General features: G+C 38.3%; 1 protein-coding gene across 11 annotated transcripts in view; it reads right to left on the bottom strand.

Annotated features, from left to right (window-relative positions):
- Positions 1-1,582: 1,582 nt before the first annotated feature.
- LOC113933204 (membrane cofactor protein-like) overlaps positions 1,583-18,905 on the bottom strand; it is a 35,546-nt gene continuing 18,223 nt past the window's right edge. Inside the window, exons 6-15 of one of the 11 annotated variants that reach the window (XM_035722116.1) lie at positions 17,367-17,549; positions 16,915-16,959; positions 16,762-16,806; positions 15,579-15,623; positions 15,352-15,480; positions 11,896-11,949; positions 10,570-10,602; positions 9,988-10,048; positions 9,385-9,417; positions 1,583-4,236 (exon numbers count right to left, since the gene is read on the bottom strand). In XM_035722116.1, the coding sequence (XP_035578009.1) occupies positions 9,408-9,417; positions 9,988-10,048; positions 10,570-10,602; positions 11,896-11,949; positions 15,352-15,480; positions 15,579-15,623; positions 16,762-16,806; positions 16,915-16,959; positions 17,367-17,549 (605 nt within the window). In that variant the 3' untranslated portion in view covers positions 1,583-4,236; positions 9,385-9,407. Of the gene's footprint in view, positions 4,237-6,517; positions 6,611-9,384; positions 9,418-9,987; positions 10,049-10,569; positions 10,603-11,895; positions 11,950-15,351; positions 15,481-15,578; positions 15,624-16,761; positions 16,807-16,914; positions 16,960-17,366; positions 17,550-18,905 lie in introns of those variants that run through there. The other 10 variants (XM_035722114.1, XM_035722117.1, XM_035722113.1 and 7 more) reach the window with 10 other exon arrangements.

Below are 18,905 nucleotides of genomic sequence, written 5' to 3'. Positions count from 1 at the left end.
GTACGCAAAGAAGTTCATTCTTGGTTGCAGCTAGCTGTCAGGAATTACTAAAGTTTAGAATACTGGAGTTGCCTATTTTCCTTAAACCAAGAATATTCTTTAACAATACAATTCCAGCCTCTCCCGTGTTTCTTTGGCATTCCCACAGAATACTTTTTATTATTAGAAACCTTAAACTCTTGGGGCTCCTGGGTAGCTCAGTTGGTAAGCGTCTGCCTTCGGTTCAGGTCATGGTCCCAAGGTCCTGGGATTGAGCCCCGCATGCGGCTCCCTGCTCGCGGGAAGCCTGCTTCTCCCTCTCCCACTCCCCCTGCTTCTGTTCCCTCTCTCGCTGTGTCTCTGTCAAATAAATTAAATAAATAAATTGAAACTTTAGACTCTCCCTGTATATTTGATGCCAAGTTATAAAAATATGCTATAGTTTAAAGCCCAATAAAATGTTTTCCTTATAAACAACCTAATTTACATCAAGTGTTGATATTGTAAAGATTGTTTCTGTTTTTTTTTTTTTTTTTTTAAACCAGAGCTTTGTTTGACTAGCCAGGTAACAAGACCTTAATTTAAGTCTTGGGATATTTTCTGATTTATTAGGCTGAATTAATAACACCCTAATTTTCTTTTGTAAATGTAAGCCTTTACTTTGCCATTATAGATTTATAAATCACTTTATAAATCACAAATGCAGAAGTTCTCAACCTTAGCTAAGCTACATACTAGAATCACTTGGGAAGCTAAAAAAAAAAAAAAAAAATCCCTATGCCCAGGCCACATCCCAGATCAATTACCTAAGAAAACCCAGAGGGGTTGGGACCCAGGCATCAGTAAAGCTCTCCAAGTGATTCCACGTGCAACATGGTTCAGAACACGGAGGCCTGATCTCAGACATTTAACAATCTAATTCAAATCTGCAAAAAGACCAAGAAATTTTTTTTGGCATCAACAAAAGCAAACCCTATTAGTTACGCTAATCAGATTTTGCACTTTCATTGTTGGGACTTGGGCTTTGAAGTACTTCACCATATGCATGCATTCTAGTGACAGGGAAGGTATGTCTCCTACCAGGCGCAGGAATACAGAGGTGGTATGAGGTGGTTCACTCAAGGCTAGGTAATCACAAAGGCTCTGAGAGCTGGGGGAATCAGGAAAAAGCTGCATCGGATGGGGTGTAGGAGCTGAGCCTTGAAAGATGCCCAGGACGCGGCAGGACCGGAAGGGCCACGGGCAGCTGTGAACCAGAAGCTCAGCAGAGCACTCGGGGCAGATGGTCTGCTTGGCAGACAGCAGCTTATTTGAAGAAGTACACGGAGCAAGAGAAGTCTCAGGAAGAAAAGTTGGGACTTACCTGTAGGAAGCCTTCAAGGAGCATGCGAAGCAACTTGGACTTGATGCTGTAGTCATGTGCTGTGGCTGAACAGCTCTGGGCAGGAGAGGCACGGGCTGGGCTGGGGGAGGAGCCCTGACACATCTAAGGCCCTGGGCTGTGAGGGGCAGGAGTGGAATGCTTAGAGAAGCTGGGCCCGAGGGACAAGCATACGTCCTCTGAGATAAAGCATGCTGGAAATAACGCATCATCACAAGTGAAAATTCTCCAATCTACATTTTATTTTTTACAACATCTGAAGCTCCGGTTTTCAAAAAATGAACAATGAAGACCCCGATACATGGGACTTCTCCTTTCACTGCAAATACATTCTTATAGTTTTAACAAACTTTTAAATATACATATGCTTTTTTATGTCATTACAGAATGCTTTCCTAGAGAAAACTGTTTTCCTCATATGTTAGGTAATTGACAAGTTGTTTGACAAAGAGCATAATTTATATTTACACATTTATATCAATTTCCCATATAAATCTATTAGAATGAAAAAACGAAATTTGAAGCAGAAACTACTCTACAAGTCCATTTATTTTCGAAAGCATGACAATCTTTGGGTGGAAAATATTCAATTCGGCTTGTTAAAAATAAACAGTAGAACCATCCCTTGCTTCAAAGCAACTGCTACATCCCTGAAAAGTACACGACAATTGGGCTGGTACAGCTTCACCTCCGTACTGAATTCAAAATTCCTGTTTCTTTCTGCTGAAGCTGATCTTCCCCAACTCCCCCCGGATCCCAGAGGGAAGGAACGCTTACAGTGCGTCACAAACATGGTCCACGCTTGATTCCCAACCATCTCCTTCTCCGGGCAACGTTTCTTTGGCCTAATTTGTGCTACTAAACATAAAAATGCAAAAGGAAACTTTAAAAGTGTCCTGTGAGTTCGAGTGGCCGTCCCCCCTGGGCTTCTCCAAAGGAGACCCCGCCTGGGGTGAGGACGCAGAGGGCACAGTCTGTCCCAACTGAGCATCCGGTGCTACCTCCGCTGTTGGTTTTTTCCGTCCCTTTGCACGAGCAACGGCAGGCACCGTTTCCTTCTCTGAAATATGTGGCTTAATTTTTACTCTGCTGTTAGCACATAAGGTGAGATGCACCTAACACTCAGATTCTGATACAACCTTAGCTTATCTGATGGATATGTTCCTGCAAAACTCACCCTGTTTACACGACGTTGCCTAAAGTAAGACCTCTCTATTCAAGTAGCGGGAGAAGAGGACCCATTGCCAGAATTCAGAGTGCAATCTGATTTTCCTAAAGAGCAGAATCCTCTTAGGGAAACCTGCAAGGCCACAGTGTTCACTCTAGCACCGGCGGGCATTCTTGCTAGGAGAGCGAGGGCTCCCTGATGTCGTTCAGGAGTTGCAAAGGATTCTGAATCCCTCATGCAGACTGCTTATCGATGGTTAAAAAGTGAAGTACAAATACCATACACTTTATAGCTTCCTTAAATCACAAAGAAACTACAAACAATTAAAAAAAATACAGAATTCTACCCCATTTAGAGTATTTTCCAATAATATTCTTAGTTAAGGAAGCCAAACTTGTTCAAAATCCCAATTTTCAGTGTTCCTGTTTTTAATGTTAAGGGCAGAAGTAGAATTCACATATTTGTAAGGCTTTTTACACGGAACCATATATAAAACACATTTTAGAGTTGTTGAAAGAATGAATCAAGACTTCTCAATCTTTGAACAAAACGGATTTCAAAATCTCCTTTACAAATGAAATGTAATTTATCTTGCACAACGATTTTTTAAATTTGGGTATTTCATTAAAAAAAATTATCTTCCCACCTAAATACTACCAGGGATACTGTGTCAAGTTGTCCTATAAATGCAAGTGTTATTCAAGGGAAAACAGGCCAGAGGTTCATACCCAAATTCATATGCTGTTCAAAGCAGCATCAAAGGATGGTGAGTACATTCAAACCACATTAAAATGCTAGCATTATGGCTTAAGGTTTGCATTCATATAAGGAAAAAAAACCTAGATAATTTTTTATAGAATTTTCCCCCTTCTGGTTTTATTGATGTAACTGACATATAACATTGTATATATTTAAGGTGTATAGCATGAATTGCTAACGTATATATTGAGAAATGATCACCACAGTGAATTCAGTTGATAGCACCGCAGTCACAAAAATTTTTGTCTTCCTGATCAGAACTTTTAAGATCTACTCTTAGCCACTTGCCAATATACAGTATAGGAGCATTGCTGATAGTCACCGGGCCACACATTAATTCTACCCCAGTATTTACTAATCTTAAAACTGGAAGTTTGTCCCCTTTGACCCCCTTCACCCAATTTTGCCCCCCAACCCCCGGCAACCACCAATGTGGTTTCTGTTTCTAGGAGTTTTTTGTTTGTTTTTAGATTCTACAATAAGTAAGATCCTACGGTATTTGTCTTTCTCTTCGTTTGACTTTTATTTTCCTTAGCAAAATGCCCGGAGGGTCCATATATTTTGTCCTCAACAGCAAGATTTCCTTCTTTTTTATGGCTGAATAGTATGCCGCCATACTTGTACAGCGCGTTTCCTTTCAGAATTCATCCCTCCGGGGCATTTAGGTTGTTTCTGTGTCCTGGCTCTTGTAAATAATGCTGCAGTAAATAGAGGGCTACACAGTTGTTTTGTTTCCTTTGGATATATACCCGTGAGTGGAATTGTGGGATCATCTGGTGATTCTCTGTTCTTAATTTTTTGAGGAACATTTATACTGTTTTCCATAGAAGCTATGTGAATTTATTGTAGATCTCAAAGGATAAACCGGTGTGGAGAAACCATTTAGTGCCCTGCTGACGTAGTTGACTTATCCTGGCAAGCACTGTATCCGGCCGTCATTTCTGTTCTCCTAGAAGGCGAGGCAAAAAGTATCAAAGATAAACATAATTAAGTACATAAATTCAATTCCAAAGTCTATTTAGAAAGCTGACAATTGAAAAAAACAACTATAGGAGCACATGAACTAGGAAATAAATGGTTTTTAAAAAATAATTTCAAATGTCTAACTACTCTCACTCCAGAGACCCTTCTATCCCTGTATTATATTTTTGATTCCAAAACAATAGAGCAGTATGATACAAAGTACTTAGTAAAGATTTGCTCATTTCAATTAAAACGAAGGCTAATGGGAAAGACTGGAGAGAAACACTTATTTTCCTAATACTAAAATTTAAAATCTGGCTCTGAGGTGAAACTTTTGAAAAGGTAACAATTCCACCAGGCTTCAAGTTCAATAATGCCCCATTTAACCCTCATGGTCAAGGAAATCATGTGTTTTGCTAAGAGAGTCTCCTAAATAACTAAGGGTAACATCACAATTTTATGGTAACAATAGACATCTTTCTAAAACCTGTTATTCTAGCCCAATGCTTTTCAAAGAAATATATTATGAGTCACATGGGTAACTTTACATTTTCTAGAAGCCATATTTAAAAAAAGTAAAAGAGGCTAGCAAAGTTATTTTTAATGTATTTTACTTAACCCAATATCGTGTTATCTTACATTTTTTGTACTAAGTCTTAAAGTCTGGTATGTATTTTACACTTAACAGGACAACTTACAGTGGACTAGCCACTGGGAAGTCCTCAGTAACCACATGGGACTATCGACTATTGAATTGGAAAATGCAGGTCTAGTTCCTGCCTTAGTAAAATGACTGGAACGGACAGATGAAAACTAACCGTGGATGAGTCAGTGGTTCACCAGTCCGCGTGCCCCAGTGACCCCTTCAGGGATGCCTACCCAACCTAACAGCTAACCATGTCAGTTTTGGATACCCTAGTACTTCTTTCTCTGGGGGAGGCTATCACGTGAACCACCACCATCACAAAAATACACTCGTGTTCGAGCAATCTCCTGAGGACTAATGGGAACCATTTTATATTGTGAGTTAGGACTATCAGTGAATTCTCTGAGACTGCCATCTTTTTCTACTTTTTGGAGTCAATACTTCTTTTGTTTGTCTGGTGGTGGAATCCTTTTCTTCTAATAGAATTTTAAATAGAATCTAAGAGAGGAGAAAGATAAAAAGGATTCACCTTTTAGGAAACACTTATTTGATAGAACAATGAAGCAATTTAAAGATGGTGAAAATCTAACCCTGGATTACTAATTACAGATGTCTTATACTACATTACTTATATTACATTACTTATATAAAAATGACACATCATCCATTATATGGCCTTCCAATGTTTACAGACACGTTGGAGCTCACGACAGACTGAAATCTACCTTCCTGGTTGGCTTTAGCCTCAAAGGAATTCTAAGAGACCAGGAAGATCCACAGGACTGGGGAGGCCCCTACTGCCACTTTGGTTGGTATGTTCCGTCTTCCCCTTTGCTCCTGTGACCCAAGACACCACTCTGCTTTTACCAAGAAATGGCCCTTCCTAATCGGCCTCTGTAGAGTCTGCTCCCAAACTCTTCACTGTAATGTGGGTAGCACCTCACATTATAAGTAGGGGGATACATATCTCCTCTCTTCCCGGCTGTGTAGACACACAGTCTGGCACAAAGGGAGGAACACTTCCAATTCATTTCATTAGGACAGAGAGCAGTGAGGCTCAAAGGGTCTAAGGCAATGCAAATCATAGTTTTTCAAAATCTAAGGATTTTTTGGTTGGTTTCTCTTTCATACATTAAAGATATTCTCTTCATGGAAAACAGGTAAGTGCCTTTAAAGTTAATATTTACAAGGTGAAATTGAATTTTTTTTTGAATGCTTCTTTTACAAAATTAAGTAAAATATATTTTGGTTTCTGCAAAAGGGTCTTTTTCCTCCCTGCACTTAAAATGAACAGATCCTATGATTATTTCCCACTGGGCTAACAAATTTCTGCGCTTTTGGATTCACAACTACTAGGTGGTCAAGGGAGCCTGACAATCTGATAAAAGGACAACGGGAACATTACTCAGTTGGAGCCTATGTCAAAGTAAACACCTGCCAGGACATGTTATTTAAAACAGGAATGGTATAAAAACATCAATAATTTAGCAAAGGGCACAGGAATCCTCCTTGATGTTTACTGTTAACATATCTTAGTTCAGAGTATTGATATCTAAATATTCATTGACTATTTTCTGTTCTAGAAAGGACATCTCTGAAAAGAAACACACAAAGCCGATACCTTTTAACGATAAAAGCAAACCTTTCTCTCATCTCTTCTTCTCAGAGAGAATTAAATTTTACTTCTCTGTGGCTCTCACCAGTTTGGTATGTGCTGAACAGAGGAAGGGAAAAGGGCTGAATAAAATAGTCACATCAAACCAAAAGGCAGCAGAGCGGCATAATAAGTGGGATAAAATCAATAATGGAAGCACAGCTGACATTTAGATTCATCAATGACGACTTTTCTGATTCTCATTTAGGAACGTGAAACAGGAATTTTGTGCAAGAAGCTACTTTGATGTTGATGTCTTATAGGTCACCCAGTAGATGAACAGATTCTAAATTTCTGTGCAATCTGTTTACCCCTGAAACCATTCAGCCTGATGCGAATAATGTAAACTCTCTGTGAGGACAAAGGGTCCTTGTCTCTCACACCTTAGATTTAGAGGGAATACCCACAGCATATATTAAATCCATGCAATATTGTCTGAGAAGTCAATTTTATGACAAGGCAGACATTTTCAGATGCATCTTGACTTTCACATCGGGTAGAGTTTCCTCCTGAGGCACATCTGCTTTCCCCGCTGAGGGACGACCTCTATAAAACTTATTACCTGACATCCCATTTTTCTGGAATGGATCTAAAGTTTACTCTCTTGACTCCCCAATCCTTTCTTATTTATTAGTTGTTTAAAATATTTTGAAGAGTTTGTTGAAAGCTCAAGAATTGGAGAGCCAAGTAGAAAAACGTTCAAGTTGATTTGATCTTTCAGTTTTTGGCCCCATGTCACTACACTCCCCGCTGCCTGATCTGGCCACTCGATGGAGTGAATCCCCAACCTCTATAACCTTCATTTAAGCACTGACGGCTTAAAAATTACAAAGTTACTGGCTCAGTCATTATTATAAAAATAGGTTTCTATTTTAAGTTCTACCAAGTTCTTAACAGAAAAAAACAGGAGAACTATTGAGTCACTGGTAATAAAACACATAAAGTATGTAAATAATTCTAATGGACTTCAGCAAACTCTCACTTCTCCAGGGATGATGTCACCAGAGTAGAGAGAAACATACACTTATGAAATGAAAATCACCACCCGTATGTGAACACACTGATGTCAAGCAAAGGCATCTGTTTTCTGGAGCCGCACAGTCTTGCCAAGCCAGACAGGACTCAAGCAGTAGCAAAGCACCAGGCAAGAGCTGATGATCCCCGGATGAGAAAGTATGGCCACAGATGAGGTAAGACAGGAAACCGGAAGGAAAGAGGAAGGGGTGTGTAGGTGGGGCCCATTTCACGCCCCCGTGATCCCATTCTATTCCTAGCTGAGACTGAGGAACAGACAACCCTCACAGGACCCTTCAGCGTGGGGCCACGTTCATCAAATTGTTCAGAGACATTTGATGGCATGAAAAATGACGACTTACATGATGTTTGTACTTTGGGATGGAGGTCACGGAAGGGTAACTGTGTTCCCAAGTCATCACAAATACAAGTTTAAACCAAAATTCATTTTGTAACAAGTTTTGGCAGCAATTTGGGGCGGTCTGTGCCTAGTGCCCTGCTTCCAGAGTTACCCCCTAGGAATACAGCAGTTACTGCATACACTTTACAGTCTCATAAGGAAGTTTCTGAGGCAACAACACTCCGTTTCAGAGAGAAAGGCGTGGACGTTAGGCACTACAAAGAATCTAACAAATCTTTACTTTTTTTTTAAAGCAATATAAAGTTAAATATTAGCCCGCACACTTTTTAAAAACATACACATAGATGTGGTGTCTTTAGAAAATCCAATTATCTTAAACAGGAGAAAATTTTACCATTAAGTTTGATGGTGTTTCTTCAAATTTCAAGAATATGGGTGCATCGATAATAGTCTCCAGCCTGGTAACTGAGAGACATGGGATCTCAGATCACTAATGTTACTGAAATCCTTCATCTGGGGTACACTCCTCACATAATTGTTCAGCTTTAAAAGACCCATTAACTGGTAGCTAGAGAGAGTATCATTAACAGTTGTTAAGGAACCTGTATGTATTTTGATGCAGTGTTGTTTTAAACAAAGGAGCAGAGAGCTATTTTGTTCTGTTTTATTTTTTTGAGAACCTATAAAACTTTTGGACTTGTAAAAATATTTCTGATAGTAGTTCCTACTCAGAGTGCTGTGTATATGTAATTTTAAAAATATACTGCTGATTTAGTAATCAAATATGCATATCATGTGTTCTACAAATATAAGATTGAAGACGCAAATGAAGACATGGTGGATATTTAAAAATAGTAACTAAGGAGGGGGGCCTGGGTGGTTCAGTCAGTTAAGCCTTCGACTCTCGGTTTCGGCTCAGGTCCTGATTCAGGGTAGTGAGGCTGAGCCCCAAGTCAGGCTCCGCGCTCTGCATGGAGTCTGCTTGAGATTCTCTCTCCTTCTCCCTCTGCCCCTCATGCTAGTGTGCTCTCTCCCTCTCAAATAAATAAATCTTAAAAAAAAAATAAGTAATATTTTAAATGTCTGCGCTCTTTATAAGTAAATACTGTACTTTTATTACATAGCCTAAGCCAGATGATTAATATACGGGAAAATATATTCCATAAAACCATGAATACCAAAAGTCTTAAAATTATTAGTCTGATTTCAAAGCTATAGGGAAATAAATCACTAAAGATCAGAAATTTCAAAGCACCTAATTTGGTCTATGTTCCAGGATTTATTCCAAGTCTTTAATAAATTGTAAATTAATTAAGATTTAAGTCTGATGCTTAAAACCCCTATTCTGCTCCGAAGATATATACTTGTACATTTTTTTCTATCTTAAGATGCCCCACTTTTCATTTTTATAGATTAAAACACAGATAAAGTTAATAATGAGGTGCTTTGTAAATCTTACCCCTGTCAGCAACCCCATCAGTTTTACTGCAACCTAGTAAATTAAGAGAACATAAGAGGGAAATCAAATAGTGCTGTTTTTCCTTCCCCAGTTCAACAAGTATAAGTAACAACTCTACATAAAAACAAATCAAATGGGGAATGTGAATGAGAACCTATGTAGCTTCTTACAATTACCTAAGTTACACAGATAAATGGAAACTTTGATCATACAAATTCCAAGGAATACAACTGTCCAAGCCTCCACAGTGAGCCGTTCTAAATTTTGTCTTAGCCATCAGTGCAATGTAGGACACAGGGTAAAGCTGGGTGGGGAAGGCCCCATAATGGTCCGTGATCTGCTACAGAACCTAACTCTCAAATCCCACAGAAACGTTTCTTGCAGTCCTGATAGCTACGGCCACTGCACAGAATCCTCTGACTGCAGGGGCAGTAAGAGCCCCCCGAGGTCGTTGCAGTAAACACATGCAGCCAGGATGGCGCGCTCATGCAGGCACAGTTTCGAAAAAAAGACGGTATGCGGGGCAAACAGAAAAGCTGCACAAAATGACATCAAGACTGAGAAGGACCATGAGTTAGTTAGAAGGAACGTGCTTTTATTTACCCTTTCTTCTTGTGTCGATAACACATGAACAGGATGCAGCCAACTACTGCAAGGCCGGCAACTACAAGAAAACAGGAAACAAATATATAACCGAGAGCTGCGTGTCAAGATTCAAAATTTAGCAGCAGAAATAAGAAAGTGTTGGTTGCATTTCAGTGGTTAGAAAATGTTATTTTATTTAAGCATATATCTATTTATATTCCGTCTGGACTCTTACTATCTAAAGCCCATTCCCTGGAGTCACTTGAATAGTCCACAGGAAGCCAGAGAAGAATCCTTGCTTAGTTTAGAAAATTATCAAAGCATCTTTGGGATGCAAACTCATGACCAATCATCCTAAAAACACATTGTAGAATTTAGGGCTTGTTACTAAGCGGACATGTACAGTATAAAAGAATATACATTCACCAGCAAAATGTAGTGTATCATATACAAGGTCAGGCTACTCTAGACTGGTGGACTTCATTTCAAGCTATAGAAACTGAAAAGTTAAATTAAAAATCATTTAATTAAATTTTAAAATAATGCACTTTTTCAGAGTAATACTTTTATTTAAGTGGCATCAAAATTTGGGCTACTTACGGACACCAAGAACAATAATGGTGGTTATTTTGCCTGGGGAAAAAAATGAAAACAGTTTGAAGATTGTCCCCGAGGTCCCCGAGTATAGTTGTATTTAATTTTGATCAGATCATCTATACGCTACAGCAAAGAAGTTCTTCCTCAGTCTAGTTTTAGCATGAGCACTAGTTCTGATCACAGAACCGTTGGAAGCTGATCCTACATTCAGGCTCCACCTTGTAAGACTTCACTTCTGACTGTTTTGTGCTGTCGTTACCATATCAGGTTAGTACAGCTTTACTAGGACAATTAGAATTCAGTAGATTTCAAAATGTATTACTCCATTAGAGTTGGTTTCGTTCAGTATTCATTCTATCATTTGTGATTTTGGTAGAAATTCCTATTTCTTACACAAAAGTGGGGTGTGTGGAATAAGTCATAAATAAAGTTTCACCCATCTATCACACAGATGTTAGCTGCCGAATCCTCAAAATCATACTTTATCTTACCAACAACCCCTTCTGATCTTCCACCCCCTAACTCCAAGACATAATCCTCATTACCAAGGAGAGTCTAAGTATGTAAATGAAACACCAGGGCACATGGATGCAAATAATGCACAGAAACTTAAACATGCATTTTTGACTACCCAGAGAGAAATGAATACATACTACAAAATCTTAATTCTTAGCAATGATGTCAGGAATACCTCTGCTTCTAAACTGCCATTATTTATATTAAATTTCTGGAAGTCAAAGCATAAAATGTCATGTTTAAGTCTGATACAAATAAAAGTAATAGACAGTTCCCTTCATTTACTTATCAAGAAATCTTTAACTGTCACAACTATACTTTTTTTTTCATTTTCTTTAACTTACATTGTGTGAACTATGTGAGCCTACGTAAAGTTTGCCACACCAGCGTGTTACAGAAAAAATTAATCCAATCTATAGTACTTTAAGGCTTATGTATACAAGGGACAAGTAGAAAGAAAACTGATCTACAAATTCATAAAAAAATAACACTACCATGTGGATAGCAAGTTATGTTTTATGTATTTTAACCTATATATAATCATAGAATTTAAGAAAGGTACCTCACCGTACTAGGAATCCGATTTGGGGAGGGAACACCTCTTAAAAACTATATTGTCTGCATGTATTCACACATCCTGCTGTTTACATCTGCCATGGTATCTACATTATTAAAATAACTCCAAATGTCAATTTTTACCAATTTGTGACACACACGCTGTTTCTTCTCTAACTACAAGTAATTGAAATATGATATTTACATGTAGAACTCTAGGGTCTAATAATACAAGGCTATTAATAACCAAAATAGTACCTGAAGTCTTAGTATCTTCAGGTGTTGATTCATCACCAGGACTTGGCGGAGGTCCTGGAAAAAAAAAATGGAAATAAGTTAAAAAAAAAGAGAGAGAGAGAAAAATAAAGTTTAAAGACCTCTAAATTCATAGGTTTTGATTTTTCACCTTTGTATAAAAATCCTTGTAATTCCCTTTTCCTTATATAAATGAATGTTTCCCACTAAGGTAGCATCATACTATATTACAAATTTGTATGTGATCAGCATTCTTCTTGTTACTTCCTGTGGCAAGGCAACTGTATTATAAGTGTATTGTTAAAATTATGGATTTAATTAAAATTCTGGATTCAACATGGGGTGCCTGGGTGGCTCAGATGGTTAAGCGTCTGCCTTCGGCTCAGGTCATGATCCTGGGATCGAGTCCCACATCAGGCGCCTGCTTCTCCCTCTCTCCACATTTGTCGCTCATGAATAAATAAATAAAATCTTAAAAAAATAAAATAAAAAAATAAAATTATGGATTCAATGTGATTCTACTCAGAAGTAAAAGTTTGGGAGGCTAAATAAACTATTGAGATATTGATTGCAATAGAAGGAAACTTCAACATGATGAAGGCCATTTATGAAAAGGCCATCACTTGCATCATACTCAATAGTCAAAGACTGAAAAGTTTTTCACTTAAGATCAGGAACAAGACAAGATACCTGTGTCTTCCACTTCTATTCGACATAGTATTAGAAGTTCTAGTCAGAGCAATCAGGCAAGAAAAAAAAATAAAAAGCATCCAAATTGGGAAGGAAGAAATAAAATGATCCCTGTTCCAGATGACAGGCATAACCTTTACATAGAAAACTCTTAAGGATCACACACATCCCTATTAGAATAAATGAATTCAGCATAGCTGCAGGGCACAAAATCAACACACAAAAATCAGTTGTATTTCTATACACTAACAATGAATAAACCAAAAAGGAAATTAAGAAAACAATCCCATTTATAATAGCATCAAAAACAAACAAAATAGGAATAAAACAACCAAGAAGGTGAAAAACTCATACACCAAAAAGTACAAAACGTAGCTGAAACAAACTGAAGACATAAATAAATGGAAAGACATCCCATGATCATGAATTAGAAGACTTAATATTATTAAAATGTTAATACTACACAAAACAATCTACAGATTGAATGCAACCCCTATCACCATCTCGAATATGCACTGTTGCAGAAACAGGAAAAAAAACCTAACTATAATTCATATGGCATCTCAAGGGACAAAAAATAGCCAAGATAATTTTGAAAAAGAAGAGCAAGGTTGGGGGGACTCACGCTTCCTGATTTTAAAACTTACTACTACAAAGCTACAATAATCAGAATAGAGAGGTACTGGCACAAAGACAGACACACAGACCAACGGAACAGAATAGAGAACTCAAAAATAAACCCTTATGGGGCGCCTGGGTGGCTCAGTCATTAAGTGTAGGCTTTCACCTCAGGTCATGATCCCAGAGTCCTGGGATCGAGCCCCATATCAGGCTCCCTGTTTGGTGGGAAGCCTGCTTTTCCCTCTCCCACTCCCCCTGCTTGTGTTCCTGCTCTTGCTCTGTCAGTAAATAAAATCTTAAAAAAAAAAAAAAAAGATTCAAAGTGAGATGATGAAAACATTTTGGACATACAGATAATTGTGATGGTTGCAAACAATGCGAATGTACTTCATGCCACTGAAATGTACATTTAAAATGGTTAAAATGGTAATATAAGTTTATTTAGAGAAATTAACACACAAGGGCACCTGGGTGACTCAGCCGATTAAGCATCTGACTCTTGATTTTGGCTCAGGTCATGATCTCAGGATGGTGAGATGGAGCCCCACGCTGGGCTCTGTGCTCAGTGGGAAGTCTGCTTGTTCCTCTCCCTCTGCTACTCCCCCTACTCAGTCTCTCTCTCTCAAATAAATGAATAGGTCTTGAAAAAAATTAACATACAGAAGTCTAAACATTTCTAAAAAGTGTTCTGCCAGATTATTAAAACATATCATACTATACTATGTAAAAAATTAGTACTATAAGTAAAAAAAAAAAAACGATTTGGTGCTGGCACAGGAAGGCAGAGCTCCAGGGTACAGGAGAATGACCAGAACACCCATGAATTTAATATAACAAAAATTGGTACTTGAAATTGTTGGAGAGAGGACAACTTATTCAACAGATGTTCCTACTTTGCCACTGGGTGGGGGTGGGGGTGGGTGGGGTGGAGAGGAACCCTGTCTCACTCCATACACCACAGTGAATTTCAGATGCAACAGCAACTTAAATGCAAAGAATGCAATCAGATGCATGGTTGAAATGATTATATGTTTCAGCATGGGGAAAACCTAAAGCCTTTATAAAAAAGACAAAACACACATAGTCATTAGGGAAAAGATCAATACACTCAACTACCTGTTAATATAAAACTTCTACACATATAAAAGGCCCCAATGGGAGAACAGTTTATATAAACTGTGGCATATCTTTTTTTTAAAGACTGTATTTTATTTATTATTCGAGAGACAGAGCGAGCACAAACAGGGTGAGGGGCAGAGGGAGAAGCAGACTCCCGGATGAGTAGGGAGCCCAATGTGGGGCTTGATCCCGGGACTCCAGGATCATGACCTGAGTAAAGGCAGACACTTAATTGACTGAGCCACCCACGTGCCCCCAAACTGCGGCATATTGTAAAGTCACCATTCAAAAGGATGGGATATAATAAATCTGAATATAACCCTAATCCAGGAAGTGGGAAAAGTGCAAGTTTCAGAAAAATATGAATAGCATGATGCCATTTTTATTCAAGAATGAAGAAAATGAACACCAAAATATGTATAACTACACAGAAAAGGATGCTTATGGACAGAAATAAATTAAAAAAAGATACCCTAAACTATTAAGTGATTAACTCAGGTAATGGACTAGAGAAAGAGAGTAAGAACCCATCTTTTATCCTATACACTTTTATAATGTTTGAAATTTTATAAACATATTCATATACTTATATATTAAAATTATAAAAAGCAATCTATATCCAATAGTATAAAAATCATAAAAGAAATCTGACTAGTAAAATTAAGGCAAAGAAAAAAACCTAGAAAAAACTGTTCACTTCATGTTAACAGAGCTTTCATTTATAATGAGTTCTGACAAATCAACAAGAAAAATATTGTAGAAACCTAATAGAAAAATGAGCAAAGGGCATGAATAAATTAAAGTAGACCAAAAAAAGTTCAGCTTCACTGATAATTAAGGAAATGCAAATAAATATATGACATCATTTTTAACCCATCACCTTATAAAGCTTTTTTTTTTCCCCGAAGATTTATTCATTTGACAGAGAGAGTATGGGCAAGAGCAGGTGGAGTGGCAGACTCCCACTGAGCAGGAAGCTGGACACGGCTCAATCCCAAAGACCCTAGGATCACCACCTGGGATCACCACCTGTGCAGAAGGCAGACGCCCAACTGAGAGAGCCACCAGGAGGCCCAGTCTTAATAAAAGTAGGATGAAGAGTTGCTGAACCTGGATGACTTGAACTCGGAGGCATAGTCGTATGAGGAATCCTGGATTCTGAAAAAATTAATTTGTTTAAATTCACAAACTTTATCAGTACAAAATTATGGATTTAATTTTGATTTTAAAAAGATTATGTCTCAAAGGTACTGAACCTGAGACACTCAAAATTGGAGGTTTTGTACTGGGAGTCGTCGACACTGGAAAACAAAATAATGTAGATGTATCAAATGACTGAGAGTTACTTACCTTTTCAACTTTGTAATTTTATTTCTGGGAATTTAAGCTAAATATCTATTTGCACAAGTACATCAGAATGTATGCATAACAATGTTTGCCATAGCTTTGTATTTTAAAATGGAAATCCCAGAAGCTAATTGACAATAAATCACACAAATAATGGAGTTCAGAGATAGCAACTCTGAAATCTGGAAGATAGTTCCTTCCAACCATAGCAAAATAATCTTTCCGTTCTTAAGCAGAGTAGCTTATCAGCAGAACCGGCAAAAAATCCTCCATTTCATTTCAATGCATAAGAACTACTCCTGTCTTTCAGTGGCTATGCAATCTATTTTCTATTGCTAAATAAAAATGCCCAGTAAAAAGAAAAGAATAAATGTATGAGACAAGGAGTTTGGTGGGGGTGGGGAATGCAAATATAGGTCTTATTCTGGAGATAGCAGAAATGTCCCACTTTAAACTGTGCTACAAAAACAAAACCACCACCACCACTACCACCACCACCACGAACACCAACAGCAACACCAACAGCAACACCAACAGCAACACCAACAGCAACACCACTACCAACACCAACACCAACACCAAAAACCAAACTAAACAGGTTGCAGTCCGGCAACTGAAACACAGTCCTGGACTAGAAAGACACCCTTAAGGAGCCAAGAGATCACTTATGCAAGGAATAAAACAGCAAAGTAAAAGATACACAAAACATATACATTAAAAACAGAAGACAAGGCCCTTCCTCTTCGCTAATATTCATTCGAGTGATGTTATATGAGCTACCTTTAGGAGCTTCCCATATTCAAGGCACTGTGCTGTTTTAAATGAATCCAATGAAAAGTTTACTATCACTCACTGGGGAAGGCATTAAAATCATTTCACAAATACATACACATTTAAAGTGTCCATAACTTGCCCACATTTATATACCTGTTGCTATCTATATGCTATGGCGAACAGTTTTAGAGTCGTTAACAACTTAATAATGACTATCAGGATGTTCTTCCTCCTTTCATTACTGATAACATGATGAATGCATGTAAAACATTAGCGATTTAGATGATTTTGAAAAATATAAGCAGGAAGGTACTAGACCTGAGACACTCGAAATTGGAGGTTTTGTACTGGGAGGAGTTGACACTGGAAAACAAAATAATGTAGATGTATCAAATGATTGAGAGTTATTGCTGGCATGTGCACCAGGAATTTAAAAGATTTTCGGAAAACACAAGCAGAAAGTTACTAAACCTGTGTGATTCAAAGCTGGAGGACTGGTACTAAGAGGAATCAGCACTGGAAAAGAAAAAAAAATGTAGAGTGAATCGGCCACCTGGGAAGTAATGCTTTCTTTTCATTTATATGAAGTAAGCCTTCCATTCCTGGCTTATTTAGGTAAAAATTCCCATGCTTCAATTTTCTGAAAAATGGTTGCTGTTCATTTTTGCACATAAAGCCAAACAAGAGAAATTTATATACCTCTGTGACATACCTAACATGCAAAGACCCTGTGAAAACATACAAAATTACAACAGCAGAATTCTTTTGTGAATTGTCACACATCTGTCATGGAAATGAATACAAGACAGAGTTAAATACTTAAATTGCTTCTATTCAACTATTTGGCATCACCTCCATTTAATGGTGAAGAAACAAAATTAAAAAAAAAAAAAAGACAAGAAGGAAAATGATACCCGTTGTACCTTTAAGACACATTGGCTTTGCCGGTTCCCAAGTACTGTTACTGCCACAGACAGCTCTGTTGCTGCCCTCATGGTAAAAACCCGGTAAGCATTCAAATGTGACTGTTGCTCTGTAGTAATATTTTCTTCTAAATCCTGATATCAGTCTTCCATTTTCAGGGTCTGGAAATGGACATCTGACGACTGTAACGTAAAGAAAGTCCAGAATAAATGGAAACTTGCTCTAACATAGGAGCAGAAAAAATATACAAGCTAATAATTCTCAGCAGGAAGAAACATACAAGGAATGAAAGGCAAGGTATTAAATAAAAGAAAGAAAAAAAAAAAGACACCCAAGAAACCTGCATACGTGTGTACATTTTAACTCCAGGGAAACAGATTTAGAGAAATCTAATAACTTTTTGCCATCTAGAAAAGACTAGCATTAGAGTTTATTGGCTTTCCTACATTTTTTCCCGTTACTGACAAGGTTTGAGAAAGGCCTGACTGCCACATACAAATCTGGGGTAAGTTCAAGAGCAACTTTTGATCCTCCTTTGCTCTAGGGACTTTCTGAAGGTCATGTTGACACTGATTGCATACCCTGCTTTTCTACAAAGGTGGGAAACACCCTTCTGAGCAGGCAATATTTGAGCTCACATTTACAAGTTGAAAAGCAGGTAGCCATGCAAAGATAGGCAAAAACGAAGTGCTCAGGTAGCAACAACATACACAAACCGGGAAGTTCAAGAAATGGAAAGGCCTGCAACCCAGAGCTCAGACAACACATTTTACCCTGTAAACCAGTACATGAGCACACAGGCCTAAAATACAAGTGAGCCTCATACCAGCGGGCTCTGCTATTTCCCATTCCACTCTACCTCTGAAGAGGTAAACTACTAGTCATGACCTGATAGGACTGATTTCAGAATTGATTAATGGGCTTAGGAGAATTTGGAAACAAAGACAAAAACCACAGGGCTGGGCAGTGAGTATAACAGAACATCTTAGGACATTAAATCTGAGCAAGAGAGAAGGGCCAGAGAGTGGACAGCCTTTTCAACCAGAGGACTGTTCTTGCCCTGTTCCCAGGGATTCTGACTTTCCCGCAGCCTGAGGAACTTCCGGTAGCAATTCCTACAGTGCAGGTCGGCTCGTGATTCCCTTGGCTTGGGTTTATCTCCAAATGTTTCATTTCCTCATCTTCAGTTTTGAAAGATTTCTCCTTGACGGAGAATTCTAGATTAAGTTTATCCAGCACACTAGCAGATACTGTCTTCCAGTCTCCACCGTTCCTCAGGACAAGTCAGCTGTCACTCACACTGGGGTCGGGGACAGTGCGACAGGCGTTTATGCTCCCCTCTTCCCGACTGCTTTTCTTCGTACACCTTTTGTTTTCAGTAGTTTTACCCTGATGCGTTTAGTGTAGTGGGGGTTCCTGACTTTCTTGGTTCTGTGACGTTATCGTTTGGGGACAAATGTGGTTAATATTTGGCCAATATTTATTCAAATCGTTGTCCATCCTGTTTTTTCTCCTCTTTCTGAAGCTCCCACAGCATG

Source organism: Zalophus californianus, chromosome 10 (genome assembly GCF_009762305.2).
Source record: "Zalophus californianus isolate mZalCal1 chromosome 10, mZalCal1.pri.v2, whole genome shotgun sequence".
NCBI classification, from domain to species: domain Eukaryota; kingdom Metazoa; phylum Chordata; class Mammalia; order Carnivora; family Otariidae; genus Zalophus; species Zalophus californianus.
Note: the sequence above shows the minus strand (reverse complement) of the source record. Positions and strands in the feature narration are given on the sequence as shown.